Genomic DNA, 17,812 nt, shown 5'->3' on the forward strand with positions numbered 1-17,812 from the left:
CAATTCAAGAAAGAAGTTTCTTGAGGTTGGCTCCAAAAGCAAGTCAGTCCCCATAGACCCCGATGTTAAAATGTTCTGCTTTACGGCAGCAATTAACAGTTTACACCCTGGCATCCAGATATGCAGTTTTGGTCCCAATAGCTAATTTCCCCCTTCAGTTATAACTGAACATGCTAAACTGCATGTAAGGCCCCTTTTTAAATTTCATTAGGGCTCAAAGTTTGGCAGAATTAACTGATTTGACTGACACAAGCTCATATCGGTCAACTCTGCTAGTTCAAGTCACAGAACTGGATCAGTCAGTATTTGTGGTGGTGCTGGTATTTTTTGGAACATCTTTTATATACAGTCTGTTTCGACTAAAATTTATGATTTTAACAGATGGGTTCAGCTTTTGGGGGAAAAATATGGAAAACCAAAATTGCCAATTACCAAACCCCAGTTTTCGCAATGACACACATTTTCATAGCTCCCACTGTGTAAACAGTCATCTTGCAAATCAGTGTTTAATTCTAAACAAGAAGCCTGTCCTCACATCTTTATTAATGCACTTTAATAAAGTCTGATCGGTGATGCTTTCAGGCTTCTTCTCCCTTTAGTGGTCACCAAAGCAAATCATCTGCCTCCATCTCACTCTATTCCTTGCATTATTCCCTTTATGTTCTTCTTCACCGCATCCACTAATCTTCTCTGTGGTCTTCCTCTTTTCCTTCTGCGTTGTAGCTCTGTATTCAACACCTTTTGTCCACAATTCCTCCTATCCACATGTCCAAATCATTTCAGCCTCGCCTCGCTACCTTTGTCACACACTGCTCAATCTGAGCTGTCCCTCTGATGTACTCATTTCTAATTTTGTCGGTCCTCGTCACTCCCAATTAAAATCTTAACATCTTCAGCTCTGCCACCTCCAGCTCCACCTCCTGTCTTTCTGTTAGTGTTCGCCATGCTTTTGAGCATGCTTTCTTAATAAAACCCAACACTTCCTTAAGGGTTTCACAATTAAAGCTTCCCAGCAAAGGGTGGGGAGTATCCCCAGTAAGCAGCCAGAAACATTTTAATTTGAAACAGATGGTTGATGTTAAGAGCAAACAGAGGTAAACAAATGGGACTAAATTAGAAAACAATTTGAGAAGTCAAGTAGATCGGCCTTTGGTTATACAGTAGTAAAAAAATGTAATTTGTGAGAGAAAAGCCAAACTTGATGTCATTTGATTTGACACTGAAGGTTCTTTTCCAGGACTAATATGGTCGTGGTCTTTCAAAGCTGAAACCACATACACACATGTGGACATTGGACAGCGCTGCAGCAGACCAGAGAGTGACCTCACCGCTCAGGACTTTCAGACTGAAAACATATAATTTCGTGTGTACATATACAACACCATAAAGCAATCATTGATTCACATGTTTCACACTGGCAGGCTCACACACAGTTTTCACATGTATTTACTCCACCAGCAAGCCTGGAAGAAGAATCCGTGTGTAGGAAAACATACAAATACCCTCATATTGTTTTCCCCTTGGACTTTATGAGCTTGCGGTGCTTTCTTTTCATTTGAGCGCCAGAAATATTTTCTTTAAAAAAACATATTTCCTTCTTCATCATTTAATTTTTCTGTATTTTCTTAAATTTGTAAATTAAACAGCATTTCTATACTGCACTGGCTTTTTAGCTGTTCCTTAACAATTCGATGAAGACAGTTAAGCAGGCTAGAGAAAAGGACGATGACATTCAGCATACTGTCCGGCCACCTGGAAGCAGGGATCAGATGCTCAGGGGACCCCAACCGCTCCGCCTATCATGTCGCCCAAATTTTGTGTTTCTCGTGTCTGTTTTTTAAACTCATTTGTTGGTTGAGTTTAGATTCATGAGTCATTCAGCATTTCTACACTGCTGGTACTGTAGACTTGTTACTTAAAGAAGCATAAAGCAAAGTAAGAAAATACTGCATTATGAGTAAATGTCTTGCATTCTTCAGTCTTACTGGTATCAAGACTAAAGAGTAAAGCACGCAGATTCAGCCTTGATGCATCATTATGTGCATCAAGGCTGTAATGATGCATCAATTATGTCAGCAGCGTTTTACCGATGTTACAGGTTGATGTTTTTCTCACTTAATGAGAATTCAAGTTGTCAGAGGATTTGTCCTAATTTCTGACATAAATAATAATAATGATGAGAAAAATCCTTTGTACTTTCTGTAATGTTCTTAGAGATCATGTGGGTACAGAAAGAATTATGCATCATTTTGTTCATTCCAGTCCTTATATATCTATATCTATATCTATATCTATATCTATATCTAGCATTAAAAGATAAAGTTAGATTTCTTCTCCGTCACAGAGTAGTGATAAGTTTGGAGTATTTTCCGTTGTGTAACTGAAGCTTTTATAACTGTAATTCAGCAGCAGCAAAACTATAACCTTGGCACACCAAAAACTTCCTCCTCCCACACACACACACACGCACACACGCACACGCACACACACACACATACACCCTCATCCTGTCTCTGCAAACCTGCCTGTGCTGCCACCTCCCACACATTTACTCTATTCTGGGCCCACACACACACTTGTACACACAGACACACACATATTTTCAGATTTTTTTTTCTGAGAGAAATATTCAGTAGCATAATGACTTCCTACCTGCTGTAAATCAGTGTCTACAAGCCGCCTGCTCAAGTGTGTGTGTGTGCATGTGCATGCGTGCGTGTTTGTTGTGCATCACAGTTCAAATTGAGTTCATTTGATTCATCTCTCTCACACTCTTTTAGATTTAATTTCAGTCATTTCTGGAGAGCCTCTTCTCTTTGTTTTTCTCTTTCAAATCCAGCAGTGCATCTGCCGACCTGATGATTGACAGCACTAAATTAAAACCAAACACGGCTGCCTCAACATGAACGGTGGGCAACATGAGTGCTTGACTGACAAAACAATGATGATAGTTTTGCACTCTGGAGATAAAATAATCAGTTTTCGGTGCTATTATTTTTGTGTCCAAAATGAATCTATGTCTTCATTTGCCTCTGCGGCCAATCATAATACCCCATTCTTAGTCATTTCAAGTCAGTCTTAACCCTAAAAATCTACTTTGTAATGCTAAATCTCGGTGGAAGTGCGAATTCAGACCAGGAAATGACAAAGGAAATTATGTTTTGTATCACTTTACATGAAATTACACAGAAACCTTGTTGGTACAGTGACTGTGTTCGTTGATGAGGTGACATGATAGGACAACAGTGAACATGAACAAGAGTTTATCATGCCAATTCTTTATTTAGATAAAATTGCAGCATTTTTTCACCTGTCAAAGCTCCCAAATGTGTTGTATCTGTTGTAATTTGCTGTATGGATGAAGCAACTTGAATGATTTTACGAAAAATTAAGTATCTGCCAAGTTTTTGGTATTTAAACACAGCCAGTCCATACTGAAAAGTAAGGTCAGTGCAGAAGCGCCTTAATTCAATTTATTTATGCAGCGCCAAATTACTACAACAGTCGCCTCAAGGCACTTTATATTATTGTAGACCCTACAATAATGCATACAGAGAAAAACCCAACAATCATATGACCCCTTATGAGCAAGCACTTTGGCAACAGTGGGAAGTAAAAAAACCCTTTTAACAGGAAGAAACTTCCGGCAAAACCAAGCTCAGGGAGGGGCGGCCATCTCCCTTGACTGGTTGGGGGTAGAGAAGGAAGACAGGACAAAAGACATGCTCTTAAATCTTCAATGACCAGCAGGGGGTGACGGCTAAGGTTTCAAAAAGAAGACTGTGACGTCGGACCCCAACACACGCACACACACCGTGGGTACAGTGACACTCACTTATTTTATTATAGCCGTGGTTTCGGCTTCAGCGCACGGGACACAGACACTCCCGCTCAGTAGTCACTCCCCTCCCTTCCTCGACTGTCACTGAAACATAAGAAGAGTCACAACAAACACCTGTTCAGCCACGCCTCTGCGCCGCCCCAGGAGCTCACCGTGCCACCCCTCCTCTGCAGTGGGCCAGAGACCACACCCGCGCCACAAAGACTTACTATGCAGAAGTCTTTTGGAAAATGACCTTTCAGCTCTCTCGAGTACGGCTTCCTTGTGATTGTCACTACCATAGTGATCTGTAAATCACAATATAGCCACAACCTAATTTATTTCACTCAAAATGTAACTATAATTTAAATGAACATCATGAAACCAGGGACTGGGGTCATGGGCATTTTCTCATAGGCCTTTATAGTGTCTGACTTTTCAAACAAATGCTGTCCATTAGAAGAATTGCAGGTTTATGTGGTGTATATCTTTCGTATACAGTTTATATATCTGCGGTTGATCTTATAAACTGAATCTCATTGCTGTTTATAACTTTTTTCGCGCTCAATGCGCTTGTACATTTTTATTTGCGACGATGTAAATGCTTGTTTTTTATTGCTTCTTTTATTATTCCATCTGCCTTCTTTTAGAGAATGAGGACCTGCTTTTGGCAGCTTATTGCCCACATTTTGGCGTCAGTCCCTCTGAATCGAACAGCGAGGGCTTCTTTTTCGAGTTACCTTCTTGTGGTGCCACTCAACGTTCTCAAAAGAAGAAATTTTTGTTAAAGAGGCAGGAAGGTTGAATTTTGCACCCTCAAGAGCAGAAAATAGACCAGAATTCGGTGCAGCTGCAGTAAAAGACAGGACGGGTTATGAAAAAGTCTGAGTGTATTTTACCTGGAAAAGCTCTCTGACCACCTACACGTATAACCCAGAGGTGACAGCACCAGCTCAGGCACTCTCTTTTGAGGCTGTCAAAGCTCTTTGGGAAATGTAGAAAGTGAAAAACAGAAATAGAAGTCAAGGAGACATTTTGAAGGGTAGTTGGGATGGAGAAAGTGTTACAGTTCCCTTCCTAAGACCTGGATTTTTCTGTCAGTAGGTAGAGCTGCATGTGTTCCTGTTCTGCTAAACTTCATTTCACTTATTTCATGCTGGGAACATCCTGGTGAAACCACAGACTCCTGCTGTTGGCCTTCACTGGACCAGCTTGAGCTCAAAAGCCCTGCTCAAGGGCACAGTAAGTGTGTAGAAGGAAGGTGATGTTTCTAATTTCCATTAAGACGTAAGCCTTGTGCAACCATCATAATTCACACATGGCTTTTTAATTTTCGACACGGAGTTGTGTAAAACTTTTACCTGGCCTAATTTAAGAAAGCAGGTATTGTAATATAACTGCTGAGAAAGTGAATTTTTTATTTAGAAAACTTTTGGCAGGGGGTGAAATTGGCCACAGATTTTATTTGGCCTGGCACAGAGAAGTCTTAAAGTGCTTTAAATTTAACTTTGCAGCAACCTGCAGTCAGCGTGCTGCTGTGGTTCACACATACGCCACTTTTGTTTTCACCCAGAAATATAAAAGGATGTTTTCTCTCAGACATAACTCCCTTTCTTCACATTTTGTCCAGATTATACTAATCTTTATGGACTGCACTGCTGTCTTCAATTGATAAAAAATTGATTTCAAATTTAATTTCACATTTTTTTGACTCATAATTAGCATCAAACTGTGCTTTCTTGGAAATGTCTTTGCAAAAGGAAATATTGGGGGGGCATTTTTTTAGGGTGATATACATTTAGGGAACTAAAAACCCTAAAAGTCCAAAAGAGAGAATTGGAATCGGGTGACAGGTGAGAGTTGTGGGTGATTACACCAATCTGACCTGGGCACTGTGGTCACTGGGGTGGATGGATGGGTCAGCAGGCGTTCGTTTCCTGTTCCTGCCTGGTTCAATTATTACTTGATGACTATAACACAATGACAGTGATGACTGAATCCAACCACATTATCTCTGAATCTAATTCCAAGAGAGGTATATTACAGCTCACTGGGCTTGGAGAGGGTAGAGCCCTGTGTTGTCATTCATGCTTGAAGTGTGTCTTTTTTCTTCTTCCAATGAGAATGACAGTCTTAGGATACTGGGCCAGGATTAGATAGGCACACTGCACAAATCATATTCATTCAGCTTACTTTAGAATGGATTTAAGTAGTAGTAGATGTTGTGGATATTTCAGCCCTTATTGGCACAATTTACATCTACAGATGGTTGAAGGGCAGATGAAACACCTAGTTATTATGCCAGTAAATGAACCAGCTCCTGGTGCACTCTAACAGCACACACACACACACAGGCATGGGTGTACACACACTCTCTCAGCAGTCCAACTTATTGTTCCAGTAACTTCTGTGTCCCTCCAGGTAAAACAAAGGTAGAGTTTTACTGGAGGTGTGTGTGGTTTCAGTCCAGTTGGGGCCAAACAGAGCAGAGCCAAAAAACAAACACACTGCCAGCTGCCCTCAACCGGCCCTTCTCCCTCCACCCCCACCCCACCCCCCTCTCTCTCTCTTTGGCTGTATAAAGTTGTTAATCACTGAATGGAAACCATTAGTAACATGTTTAAATAATTTACTTAGCCTCTGACCACCCAAAGCACCAGAACACTTCGGCTGCTGCTCAGAAACTCGAACCCAGGCTTTGTGTGTGATCAGTCCATGCATGCATCTATTTGGTATACATATAACTGTGTGTGTGTGTGTGTGTGTGTGTGTGTGTGTGTGTGTGTGTGTGTGTGTGTGTGTGTGTGTGTGTGTGTGTGTGTGTGTGTGTGTGTTAGTAGAGTAAAGGCATCTGACACCAGCTTGCATGACCCTCTTCCTCACCAGCTACGTTCCATTTGTAAACATACCATTACCTCACCTGAATTGTCTCTGCTGTGGCCTAGTTCCCCAGTTTCTATGCTTGTTACCTTTCTGTAGTGTTTATTTCCTCACCTCTGTCCTGTTGCACTCTCCTTGATTACTCTTGTGAGTACTTATTCTCAAACTCCTAAATCTTTCAATTTAAACCTTAACCTTAAATACCTTCTCTATCCTCCTTTTTTGGCTTGTCATTGTGTGCTCTTTTACTGATGTTTTGCCTTGTCTCCTTTCTTTAGATTTGTTTCCTCACCTTTGTTCTACTTTAGACTCCTCATTTAGTCTTCTTCACTCTTAGTATTTAACTTCACCTGAGTGCTTGTCGTTTTTGTTTCCTCACCTCTCCTTCATCTTTATTCCCGCAAGCGAGTCCTTAGTCTTTCCACTTTGTCCCGTTCCCATTGCATCCTTGTTCTTTTTCTCCTTTCTTGGTTTCCACATCTCAGCAAGGTCTCGGTTTTCTTGACAAGTGCTTTCCCCCCTCCTTGATGTCCTTGAGCTTTGTCCTCGCTCTTTGTGTAACCTTCCTGTAATTTGTGCCCTTTCTCCTGCTCTTTTGGTCTTTTTTCCTCTTCTCAAACAGTTTTTCTCCCTCGTTTACTCTCTACATTATGTGCTTTTTCCGTCCATCTGTATTCTTGGGTGCGTGTTCCCTTTTCTTTGTCCTCTTTCTGTTCATTGTGTATTCTTCCCAAAATCCTCCACCTGCCTTTTACATCCTTGTTCCTTCTCTCTCTACCTCTACCTTGGATCCCTTATGATTGTTCACGTCTTTATCTTTTTTTTTCTTTATAAATTCCCCTTTCTTTTCTTAACGAGCATTAATTGTTCCATCTTTTGTGTTCCTGTTCTCTCTCCTGTAAGTTAATACCCATAAGTATCCTTTCTCCAACTGGATCCCTACTTTCTTATTTCCTTATGTATTATTGTTCCCTTATCTGAGTCCTCATCAGTGGCTTTGTTCCTTCTTTATCCTATAATCCATACCTGTTTCCTCATTTGTGTCCTGTATGATTGTTCCCTTTCTGTTTCCTTGCACCCTCCCTGCATCTTTGTCATGTGTTCTCCCTCTTTATCCTTTTAGTCTTAATCATAGAGTATCAAATATGGAACGGGGATCTAATTTGTATTCTGCTTGTGTCTTTTTTACAAATATATTATGCAATGAGTGACAGACAGGGCAAGACAAACACTTGCAAATATGCTTTCTCTCTGTTTTTTTGTCACAGGAATTCCAACCATTTGAGTTGGTATGCAGCACCCTAGCGGGCCAATTTAAGAATAACTAGCCACACGTACACGCGCGCAAACACACAGACACACACGCACAGAGCTCTGTCCTCAACTGTTTCTTTCACTGAAAGTAAATGAGAGGCTTATCTACTGCATATCTGAACAAGACACTGTAGGAGAGGGATTACTGGTGAGCGTGCATGTGGGTGTGTTAGTGATGCATGCATACTCTCATAATGATTCAAGGAGGGAAGGGATTTGTACAAATGTTGATCTATTATCTTGTCGTTTTGGCAACATTATTCCCAACTGTCTTCCCAATAAGTCGGATGAAATCGAGTGAAAGAGAAAGGGAGAGAGAGAGAGTGCCTTCAGCCCTCAGGATTGAACAGCCTCCCACACACTTCACAGAGCAGCACACACACACACACACACAGCCTTTTGTTCTTACTGCATGGTTAATGCCCACACAGTGTTCATACCTCCAGGGTTTGGGCATATGTGCGTATGAGTCTACTTGTACATACCTGCAAGCACATGAATTCTCTTGAATCTCTTGTTGCTTAATTTATATCAACATGTTTATTTAATTAGTTTCCATCGAACTTCTATTTTGTAAAGCAGTCTGTCAAGAGGTCTGAGGGCATTCCCGTACAAGGAAACTGGGATATTGAGAAGTAGTTGCAATATCCTTTTGAATTCCTCAGTTTTAAAGGACAGGTGTGTTGGAAAGATCCCAGCAGGACAAAGCTAGAGGATGGATTCAACAAACTGCTGAAAAGGTGCCAAGTTTCATGTCCAAGGTAAAACTGCCAGTTCAAACAAGGTCTGGGTGAAGGCAACGGTGAGAGGAGTTTCACTTTCAGCTCCTCATACACTCTATAGACTGCTTGTCATCACTTTTAAACACACTGAGTACCTTTAAGTCTAATTCTTCAGGACGTATAGCTGACACTGAGAAAGGAGACTAATCTAATTCCAGAACCACAAGCTAACCAGGTACCTTAAATCAAGAAGAGCAAAAGTAAGAAGCAAAGTGAGACAAGGACAAACTGAACACGGACCATGATCTGAAATTGACTCTAGCCAACAACACCCCCTCATACCTCCTAATAATGACCTTCCCCCTTCATGTTTCCATGTTGCTCTTTGAAAATGTCTCTGAGGATCTGACTATGTTGTTTTAGCTGGATGCACTTATTCATGGCATTGTACAGCGTTATGCCATTTGACGCAGTTCACTTAATCCTTGTTTATTCCTTATACCGACCGGCCTCGGGTGCAGCCCTTCAGCTCATCCACTATCATGTTAGCTCCTCTCCTTTTACTATAGCTTCTGATTGGCTGCATTTCACAAACAAAAGATTTGAACAGCAGGTGGGTTGTATAGATCTTATATAACACAAGTAAAATATAACAGGTTTCATCAATACATGTGTTAACCTTCATATAGATATTTTAAAGCTCCAAATTCTTTATTATTGAGAAAACACCTGAACACGTTTTCAGTAAATTCGTGGAGGTTTCTGCATTCATACAAACAGCACATGTAGTGTGCTTAAAACTGTCTTTAAATGTTGTGTTTAATGTTGTGTGACATGTGTTTTGGTTGGAGGATTGAGGGCACATTATCATGCTTACTGAAAAGAGGACCATTCAGTTTGCCTACACACAAACGTAAAAACTTAGATCGAGTGTGTTGTTCCAAGTAAAGCATGCCGTGGGTATAAAACACTGCCTAGATCTATTTCCATGTCTATGAAAGCAGAGCTGATCTCTGCTCCTTTATGTTAAGTAACTGTGTTTATTTGGGGCATTTTGATAGATCACTTTTTACAAGTGTTTGAGTGTGTATCACTTCTACTATTTTTACCTCTGAGTGTAGCCTCTGAATGTACTTAGTTTTGACCTACCTACAACTTGGGTGTCTCGTCATGCCCTTTGCCAGCCCACACACACACACACACACACACACACACACACACACGCACGCACAACTGGCACGTATACTTCCCACGCTCATACACACACAAACAGCGCCAGTAGCTATGTCTCTCCTACGCACAGGAACTGGGGCAGGTTGTGTCGGTGAATGTATGAATAAAGCTTTATGTAAGCCATTCACTACAGGCTCCCACTCACACAGCAGATTGTGACCATTCAAAACTTTCATTACAAAACCAGTCACCTTGCATAAGGTTGAAGGGAAGTTAAGCCAAGTTAACCATGTAAGCTGAAAGGTCAGTTTCACCGCTGGTTTATTTGTGGGGTGTGAGTTGAATTCTGATGGATGTTGACGTGTGCGTGATAGCAGCTACTACAGCTGCAACTGGCAGGTTCATCCATATGAGACCTCCAAATGGCAACAAGAGGTACAGTAGAAGTCAAGTGATTTTTTTTGTCTTTTTTTTATTAGAGATGATTTTTAAGGAAGCCATATGCGGCTTTTTAGGATAGGATTGTGAAACATTTACTGAGTCGAAGTCATCTTGGGTGCTTTTAAAAGATCTCTTCAAAAAGCCACACCAAGTAGTAGAAATTGTGCAAAGGTATATTGCTAGGTCAAAAGAATAATAAAGGACATATGGTTCCCAATGGGCTTAAGAGGGAACACAGAATCCCGTCAGTCAAAAATGGTCTATCTCCAATATTTAATGATGGTGCAGCTCTGTTCTGTGACCTCCGTGCCCTTCCTTGCTCATACGTGGAAAGCCTAAGGCAGGAAACACCTCTGATAATTACAAACCACATATTTGCATATAAATATTAAACAATCTGTAGACAAGGGCAACTTTTTTGTTAAGCAAAGTGTTCTGCTTTCAGTTAAAGTCCTATTGATTAACCAAAAAGGAAAGACGTGTGGATGGGTCCAGAAACAGAGAGATCACAGTTGTTGAAAAGCTGTCTCAAAATCACCAGATATGGTCTGAGGGTGAAATTACCTCGTATTGCTCTTGAAAATGTATGTGCATTTATAAAACATGACCGCAGGATGGAACAGGAAGTCTCAAGCCAATCCAGCTCCTACAAACTATATAATAATAAAAGCTGGTCCGGGAATTTCTTGTCATGTCAGCTTTTATGAATGTTTAAGTAATCAAAGGTTTTCTGGTTACTTTGAACAGGATCTCGGACCATTATCCTCATGTGTAGAGTTATATTCTGTATGTTCAGTGACCAAGCTGTTTTGACAGCTAAATCAAACTTTTAATCTCCACTCACTCTGGACTCGTGTTTAACCCAGAACTGACGTTAATCCACTTTCCTCTTTGGCACATCCTCTGCTGCTGTGCACACTGGCACATCCGATGTGTGCTACAGGCGTCAAAGGACACATGAGCCATGACTCATTGATACTGGAGTGTTTCAACATAAGGGAATTATGCCATTCACATTACTGGATTCACACTGTGAAAGGTCTTAAAAAAAGCTGTGCCTTGCCTTGACTATTATTAGTACCATACTTCCCCTGTAGTAATCACCAAGATTGTCTGCCTTTGGCTGCATTTGTGTCAGCTGACCATAATGCTAACCAATCAGCATCACCGGATTATAATGCTAGCTAAACTCAATTGAATCCCCATTGTTGCCCAACTGGAGTTTTCTTCCACATTCTTTCACTCTTAACACCATGGAAAACACAAAGATATGACCCAAGGTTGAGATAATGTTTCTGGTATTTGTTTGTCTGTCTTTCTGAGTGGGCGTAGGGGTTTGGGGAGTACATGTGAAAAACACAAGTTAGCTTAAATTTAACTTTCTTGCTGCTAAGAATAAAACATGTTTTCCTCCGGTGCTATTTATAGGTCTCACGTTGGGCCCCCAGACACAAACGTCACTGAGCCCTGCTTACCAGCACTGAGGCCACAGTGTGGGTGTGTGTGTGTGTTTCTGTCGCAATCAGAGTGTGAGGGAGGTTGTTTAAACTCTGAGATGAGGAAATACAAAGCAAAAATGCAACTTCAGCATGCATGTTTATATGTGCTCTGTGGCTCTGTGCCCCTTCTGCTGTCAGGTGTTGGTGTGGTTAAGAAACGTTAAACAACGGAAACACACACATATACACTGTCTACTGCAGTTTTGCAGTGCAGTTACAGTGCCTGCAAGCACTCTGTCTACATCTGTGTGTGTCTTCTTTTGTTTCTGCGTATCTGTGAGCATTCTCATGATCGCTTTTGCATACCAAGTTAGATGTAACCCAGAGAGGAAGAAAAAGTGCTAGTGCTGATTGCTGCTCTTCGACTTGGCCTTTTTGGACGCCTACACATATTATGACACTCCGACGTCACTTCCACAGCGCTATTTATAAGCCTTTGTGTCTCTTTAGGAACAGTGTGGGTTTGCTTTTCATCGGTGACTCACTGAGTGGAAGGAGGAGGGAGGGCGGGAGGGAGGAGAAAGGAGTGAAAAAAGGCAACAAGCACAGATGGAATCCAGTGTGAAGAAACTAACTGAGCAATCAATGACATTTATATTCGCACATCAGGCATGTACTTGACAACTTAGTGAGTCGTCTCTGCACAACAAAGTATGTGGTAGCGTGCTGAATTTAGCAGTAAAAAATGTCACATCAACACCAGTCCGACTTATGTTATAAGGGTGATGTCAGACTAAAGGTTATTTACCATCTGTGTATCTGATTACTGTATTGTTGGATGATTTTTGTACACAACACTAATTAGCCTTTTCTCTCGTTTGCTTTGCTTTAGGTCTTTTGGTGAGAAAACTGAAGGACTTGAAGCTACAGAAAAAGGATCTACAAGCACCCTTCCCTCAAGAAAAGTTAGTAATTGAGTATGTTGTTAAACACAGTTTATTACAATTGTTGACTACAGTATTTGCCTAAAATGTTCTCCATGTGCTTCTTCTTTTCTTTTTCTGTCCCTCTGCAGGTCACTCAAGGTTTCTTCTGCTCTTAGATGAACTGGACAGAAGAACAACAGAGAGCAGCGTTCGTGTTTTTACAAAATGGCAGAAGGAGAGAAACCTCTCTGATGTTATCCACTGAAGCTCCCCTTTCTGCTCCACTTGATAATTCCTGTTTCCAGCTTGACTCTATAATCAGTCTTTCTGAGAAATGGATGGATATTTTATGTTTCTGTGAACTTGTTGGCAGCCAGCAAAGGTTCCGCTATCATGCCTGGTAGTTTTGGGACCTTGTAACCCTCAAAGACCTACCCTCCCAAATTCCCTGCATCCCCTCTTCTCTCCCTCTTCTAAACCACGGAGAGCTTCAAGAAAATGGAGGCTCGTGAATCACCTGCGACAGGGCAGAAATGTCCAAACAAGGAACTAGCAAGGGAGAAGGTACCTCTACAAAGAAAATGGGCGTCAGAGCCTTCTGCAAACACCAAACGAAGCACTTTTGCTGACCTGGAGGCTCCTGGAGGATCAGCACCCCAGCAGAAGTACCCAATCACAGGGAATTCTGGAAAGCTGCTATCTGGACCATCTGCAGTTGGGGCCATAGGAGGCCCGCCATCTCAAGACCCACAAGGCCACTTTGCTCAGGGGTTCCACAGGGGATATCCTTACCAACTTGGCCAGCCATACCCTCAACATCCTCAATCTGAACGGTTTCTCTCAGGAGCCAAACCACAGCCAGGCCTAGAGCCTCATGCCTGGCCATTTGCTGGCCAGTTGCCCTCGGATGACCTATTCCCAGGACACCCAGGACACACTCACCCACATGGGGCTGGTGCAGGAAGGTTCCCTCGGCACAAATCTCCTAGTTTACCCAGCTCCTTTGGACAGTATTCTCAGTCAGGCCCGGAGCCCGGAGAGGAGGCCTATGGCAAAAAAGAGCAAAAGCCAAAAAAGCCTGGCAAGTACATCTGCCACTACTGTGGTCGAGCATGCGCCAAGCCCAGCGTCTTGAAGAAGCACATCCGCTCACATACTGGAGAGAGGCCATACCCTTGTGTACCCTGTGGCTTTTCTTTCAAAACCAAGAGCAACCTTTACAAGCATCGCAAGTCCCATGCTCATGCCATCAAAGCTGGACTCGTACCATTTTCAGAGCTAGCTGTGGCCCGTAGTGGGGACATGGACCAGGCATCACCAGTGGGTGAGGCTGAGGTCCATTCAGATGGAGAGCAGAGTACCGATACGGATGAGGAAGGCGTGGAGCCCACCACCATGCTAACAGACAAAGACAGTCCAACCCTGCAGATCTCCTTTGAAGCTGACAAGAATACAGGTTATTTTCTTCTATAAGACACTTTAAAAAAAAAATTTTAAGTAGAATTTTCCCAAAGAGTCAAAACAGTTTTGGTTCATAGAAACCCCTTCTTAACACATAGCTAGTTCTTTATATCTATGAACATCTTTTGATGCTTAAAATACTATTTGTTATGGGTATGTTTACAATGATCCAAAATAAAAACGTATTGGTTTACATTAATGCTGTTACACAGTTCAGCTACAGTGATATAAACTCTGCATGTATTTTGTTTACTGTGAATGGTTGTAATCTGTATCATCTTCATTTTTCCCACTATAAAGGTGGTGCCGAACCAGCATATGCAGATTCACCTGAAGAGCTACCCATTGGATCTATGAAAGTGCCTATTCTTATCGTTCCCAAGCCTGGGGGAGTCCCCTCCACAGGGATGGAGTGCCCCCCCTTTCATGACATAAAAGTGTCACACCACATGTTAGCATCAAAGGCTGGTGGAAGAGCACGTTCCCTGGATGACTCCCCAACAATCAAGCAACGTTTGGCCCTGAGGCTAAGTGACAAAAAAGGACAGGACACTGACCTTGCCATGTCCCAGTCACTTAACCTCCTCAGTCCTCACAGCAAAGGCAGCACAGACTCTGGCTACTTTTCACGCTCTGAGAGCGCAGAGCAGCAGATCAGCCCTCCAAATACCAACGTCAAGACGTACGAGGAGATTATGTTCGGTCGAACTTGGTACTACCGACCAAGCTCCAGGTCAAGACACTCTATAACAGTAGGCATGGCAGGGGCAGACCCCACTAGCTTGACTACCTTGAAGCAACCTGGTGCAATTCTGGAAATAGGGAAGATAGCTGAGGATCACATCTCTTTTAGAGAAGATGTAGGAATCTCAGAAGATCCAAAGCAGTATCCAACTGGGCCATGTCAAAGCAGTACAGGACTTCTAGAGCCTCCATCAGATTCTGGGCATCTTATTAGGAGTAACTCCATGCCAACTTCCACCCCTCCTAACCTCAGTGTTCCCCAAGGGATACGGGGTAGCCAATCCTTTGACAATGTTGTGACAGATGATGTGTTTTACCCGCCAGGCCATCGTAGGCTCACAAGACAGAGTGCATTTGAAAATTCAACCAATGAAGCCCACGTAGGAGAGGCCGAGGGCTTTGGACACTTACCTAAGAATTTAACTTCGTCTCTGGGTATGAAGATTGGTGAACGCGGCCCAGGAGTTCCAGAACATGTTGCCTTTAGTTATGGTACTAAAGTTAGTATGTCAGAAATAGCCACAAGAAAAAGGAGGAAAGAAAAGAGTGTTGGGGATGATGAGGACAGCCCTGGACACTGCGACAGTAGCTGTAGTGGTTCAGTGGAAATGATAGGGGACTATGACTTTAAACAAGGTAGTTTTGATGGGTCCAGAGCCACCCCAACAGGTAAAGGTTCCCTTCATAGTGCACACAGTCAGTCTGACAGCTTTGACACCTGTGCCAGCATGTGCTCCGAGGACATTGCACTATTTACTGACTCTGAGGGCAGAAAAACAGCTGGGAATGTCATATCAGTTATCCAGCACACCAACTCTCTCAGCCGTCCAAATTCCTTCGACAAGTCAGAGTCTTTTGAACAGCCAGCATATCAGCCTTCAGATAAAGCTCCATGTACTCAGTACTCTGAGCAGTCTGACACAGAGATCTTTGAAGATGCTCTAGGTCCTGAATCCACCCTTCTGAGGACAGAGAGCATGGAGCAGCAGCCACAAAGTGACAGTGACTTGGCCTCCCTTTCATCATCATCAGCTGCAGCCTCACCTGGACAGCCTTATCATATCCCACCCAAACTAGTCAGACAACCAAACATCCAGGTTCCTGAAATCAGGGTGACAGAGGAGCCAGACAAGCCTGATAAGGACACAGAAGCTCCAATGACCAAGGAGCTGGAGAAGCAGCAGCATGTCGAGGAGTTTCAATTGCCACAGAGAAGCGACACACTATCCCAAATGCCATCAGAAAAGCTCCCACCCAAGAAGAAGAGGCTCCGCCTAGCAGACATGGAACACTCATCTGGAGAATCAAGCTTTGAATCGACCTGCACCAGCCTTTCTCGTAGCCCCAGTCAAGAGAGTAACTTGTCCCACTCCTCTTCCCTTTCCATGTCATTTGACAGAGATGAAGGTCTCAAGTCTGTCTCACCAACAAAACAGGTACCCCATTTTTTTAGTAATTTCAAGTGCATTTACGTCTCTTTTATAGTAAGGTCTTCACTGAGGGGTTTGCATCCTGAACAAAGTGGAAACTTTGTCTCTTTGTTTCTGTAAAGGATGATTCTTCAGTATCTGGTGGTGGGCCAAAGCAATCAGAGTTCCTGACTGTGCCAGGTAGTGGTTATTCTAGCCACCACCAGCAGAGGGAAATGAGGAGGTCTTCATCAGAACAGGCACCATGCACGCTGCCAATGGAGTTGCCTGAAATGCGCAGTAAATCCTTTGACTATGGAAGCTTGTCAACCTCAAGACAGGGAGAACTGTACTCCAGTGCTTCTGCAATGAAGGAACGTCGGCGTGGATATCTTGTTAGACAGGTAGTGTATAAACGATTAACTTATATTTAGATTAATTTGGCCGTGTGCCATTTGTATTCCTCAGAAAGAGAACACAGAAGTTGTCAGTGACAATGCATGGAATAAAAGAGCTGGAGTAAAGTAAACAACCTTGCAACTTCTTCAACTGAACATTTAAAAACTCTGAGCTAGATGGAAGAAGAGGACTAGGAGCTTATTAAGGATGAAGGCACTACAAAATAATTTAGTATTTTAGCACCCCCATCAGCTTCATTCAAAGACATCCTAATGATGCCATGCTATACCGACATTATCATCTCAATACAATGCAATCACAATGTTATCATGCACTATATTAAGGTTTATATGGTATCCTTAGTCAAGCTAACCAAATATAATTTTATTAAAGCTAAACCACTTTCCCTCCACACTTCTCTGCATTTGGCAGGCTTCACTGAGTGTTTATCCAGAGGCAGTTACCCAGGAGCCAGGGGGCGCAGAAACGTCAATCAAACAGGAGAGTTTGGAGCATGGTGGATGGCCTGGTCCAGCAGGATCCCCTCACAGCAGCAGCGAAGCAGTCAGCAGAACCAAGAGAACTGGGACTGGTGCTGGTAAGCTTTACATTCATCTTAGTATGTTATCTATACATTTTTTTGTCTTATACTTTATCCATCATACTTTCCCAAACTTTTATTGAAAAATTTCTCGACTCAATAAACTACCCACATCCTTCCGTGCATGGATTGCATTCTGCTATTATAGCTTACTTTTGTAAAATGAGTATTCTTTTCAAATGTATGCATTTTATGCACAGATATAGGACCTCACCAACATCAACAGCACCACCAGCATATTCTCCAACAGAGTGTCAGCGAAGACAGCCTTCCAGAGGAACCTCTCTATAGCAGGTCAGACAAAATATACTTACAGAGAAATAACCTAAAATAATAATAGTACAGCCCTGCTTCAAAAACATCTGGGAAACTGTGTAAAATAACGCAATGAGAACAGAATGTAGTGAATTGCATAGAATTTAAAGTTGAAAGTAGTATCATGGATGCTGGCCTTTAAATTTGTGGTGATAAGAAAGCCTGAAT

At 42.4% G+C, this 17,812-nt stretch overlaps 1 protein-coding gene across 4 annotated transcripts in view; it reads left to right on the forward strand.

Annotated features, from left to right (window-relative positions):
- hivep2a (HIVEP zinc finger 2a) overlaps positions 1 to 17,812 on the forward strand; it is a 124,183-nt gene that overhangs the window by 88,147 nt on the left and 18,224 nt on the right. For all 4 annotated transcript variants that reach the window (XM_080883887.1, XM_080883886.1, XM_080883888.1 and 1 more), the window contains 6 exons: positions 12,682 to 12,754; positions 12,865 to 14,171; positions 14,477 to 16,356; positions 16,473 to 16,733; positions 17,161 to 17,326; positions 17,530 to 17,623. In XM_080883887.1, the coding sequence (XP_080740013.1) occupies positions 13,214 to 14,171; positions 14,477 to 16,356; positions 16,473 to 16,733; positions 17,161 to 17,326; positions 17,530 to 17,623 (3,359 nt within the window). In that variant the 5' untranslated portion in view covers positions 12,682 to 12,754; positions 12,865 to 13,213. The remainder of the gene's footprint in view (positions 1 to 12,681; positions 12,755 to 12,864; positions 14,172 to 14,476; positions 16,357 to 16,472; positions 16,734 to 17,160; positions 17,327 to 17,529; positions 17,624 to 17,812) is intronic.

Source organism: Rhamphochromis sp. 'chilingali' (assembly GCF_963969265.1).
Source record: "Rhamphochromis sp. 'chilingali' genome assembly, chromosome: 5".
Taxonomy (NCBI): domain Eukaryota; kingdom Metazoa; phylum Chordata; class Actinopteri; order Cichliformes; family Cichlidae; genus Rhamphochromis; species Rhamphochromis sp. 'chilingali'.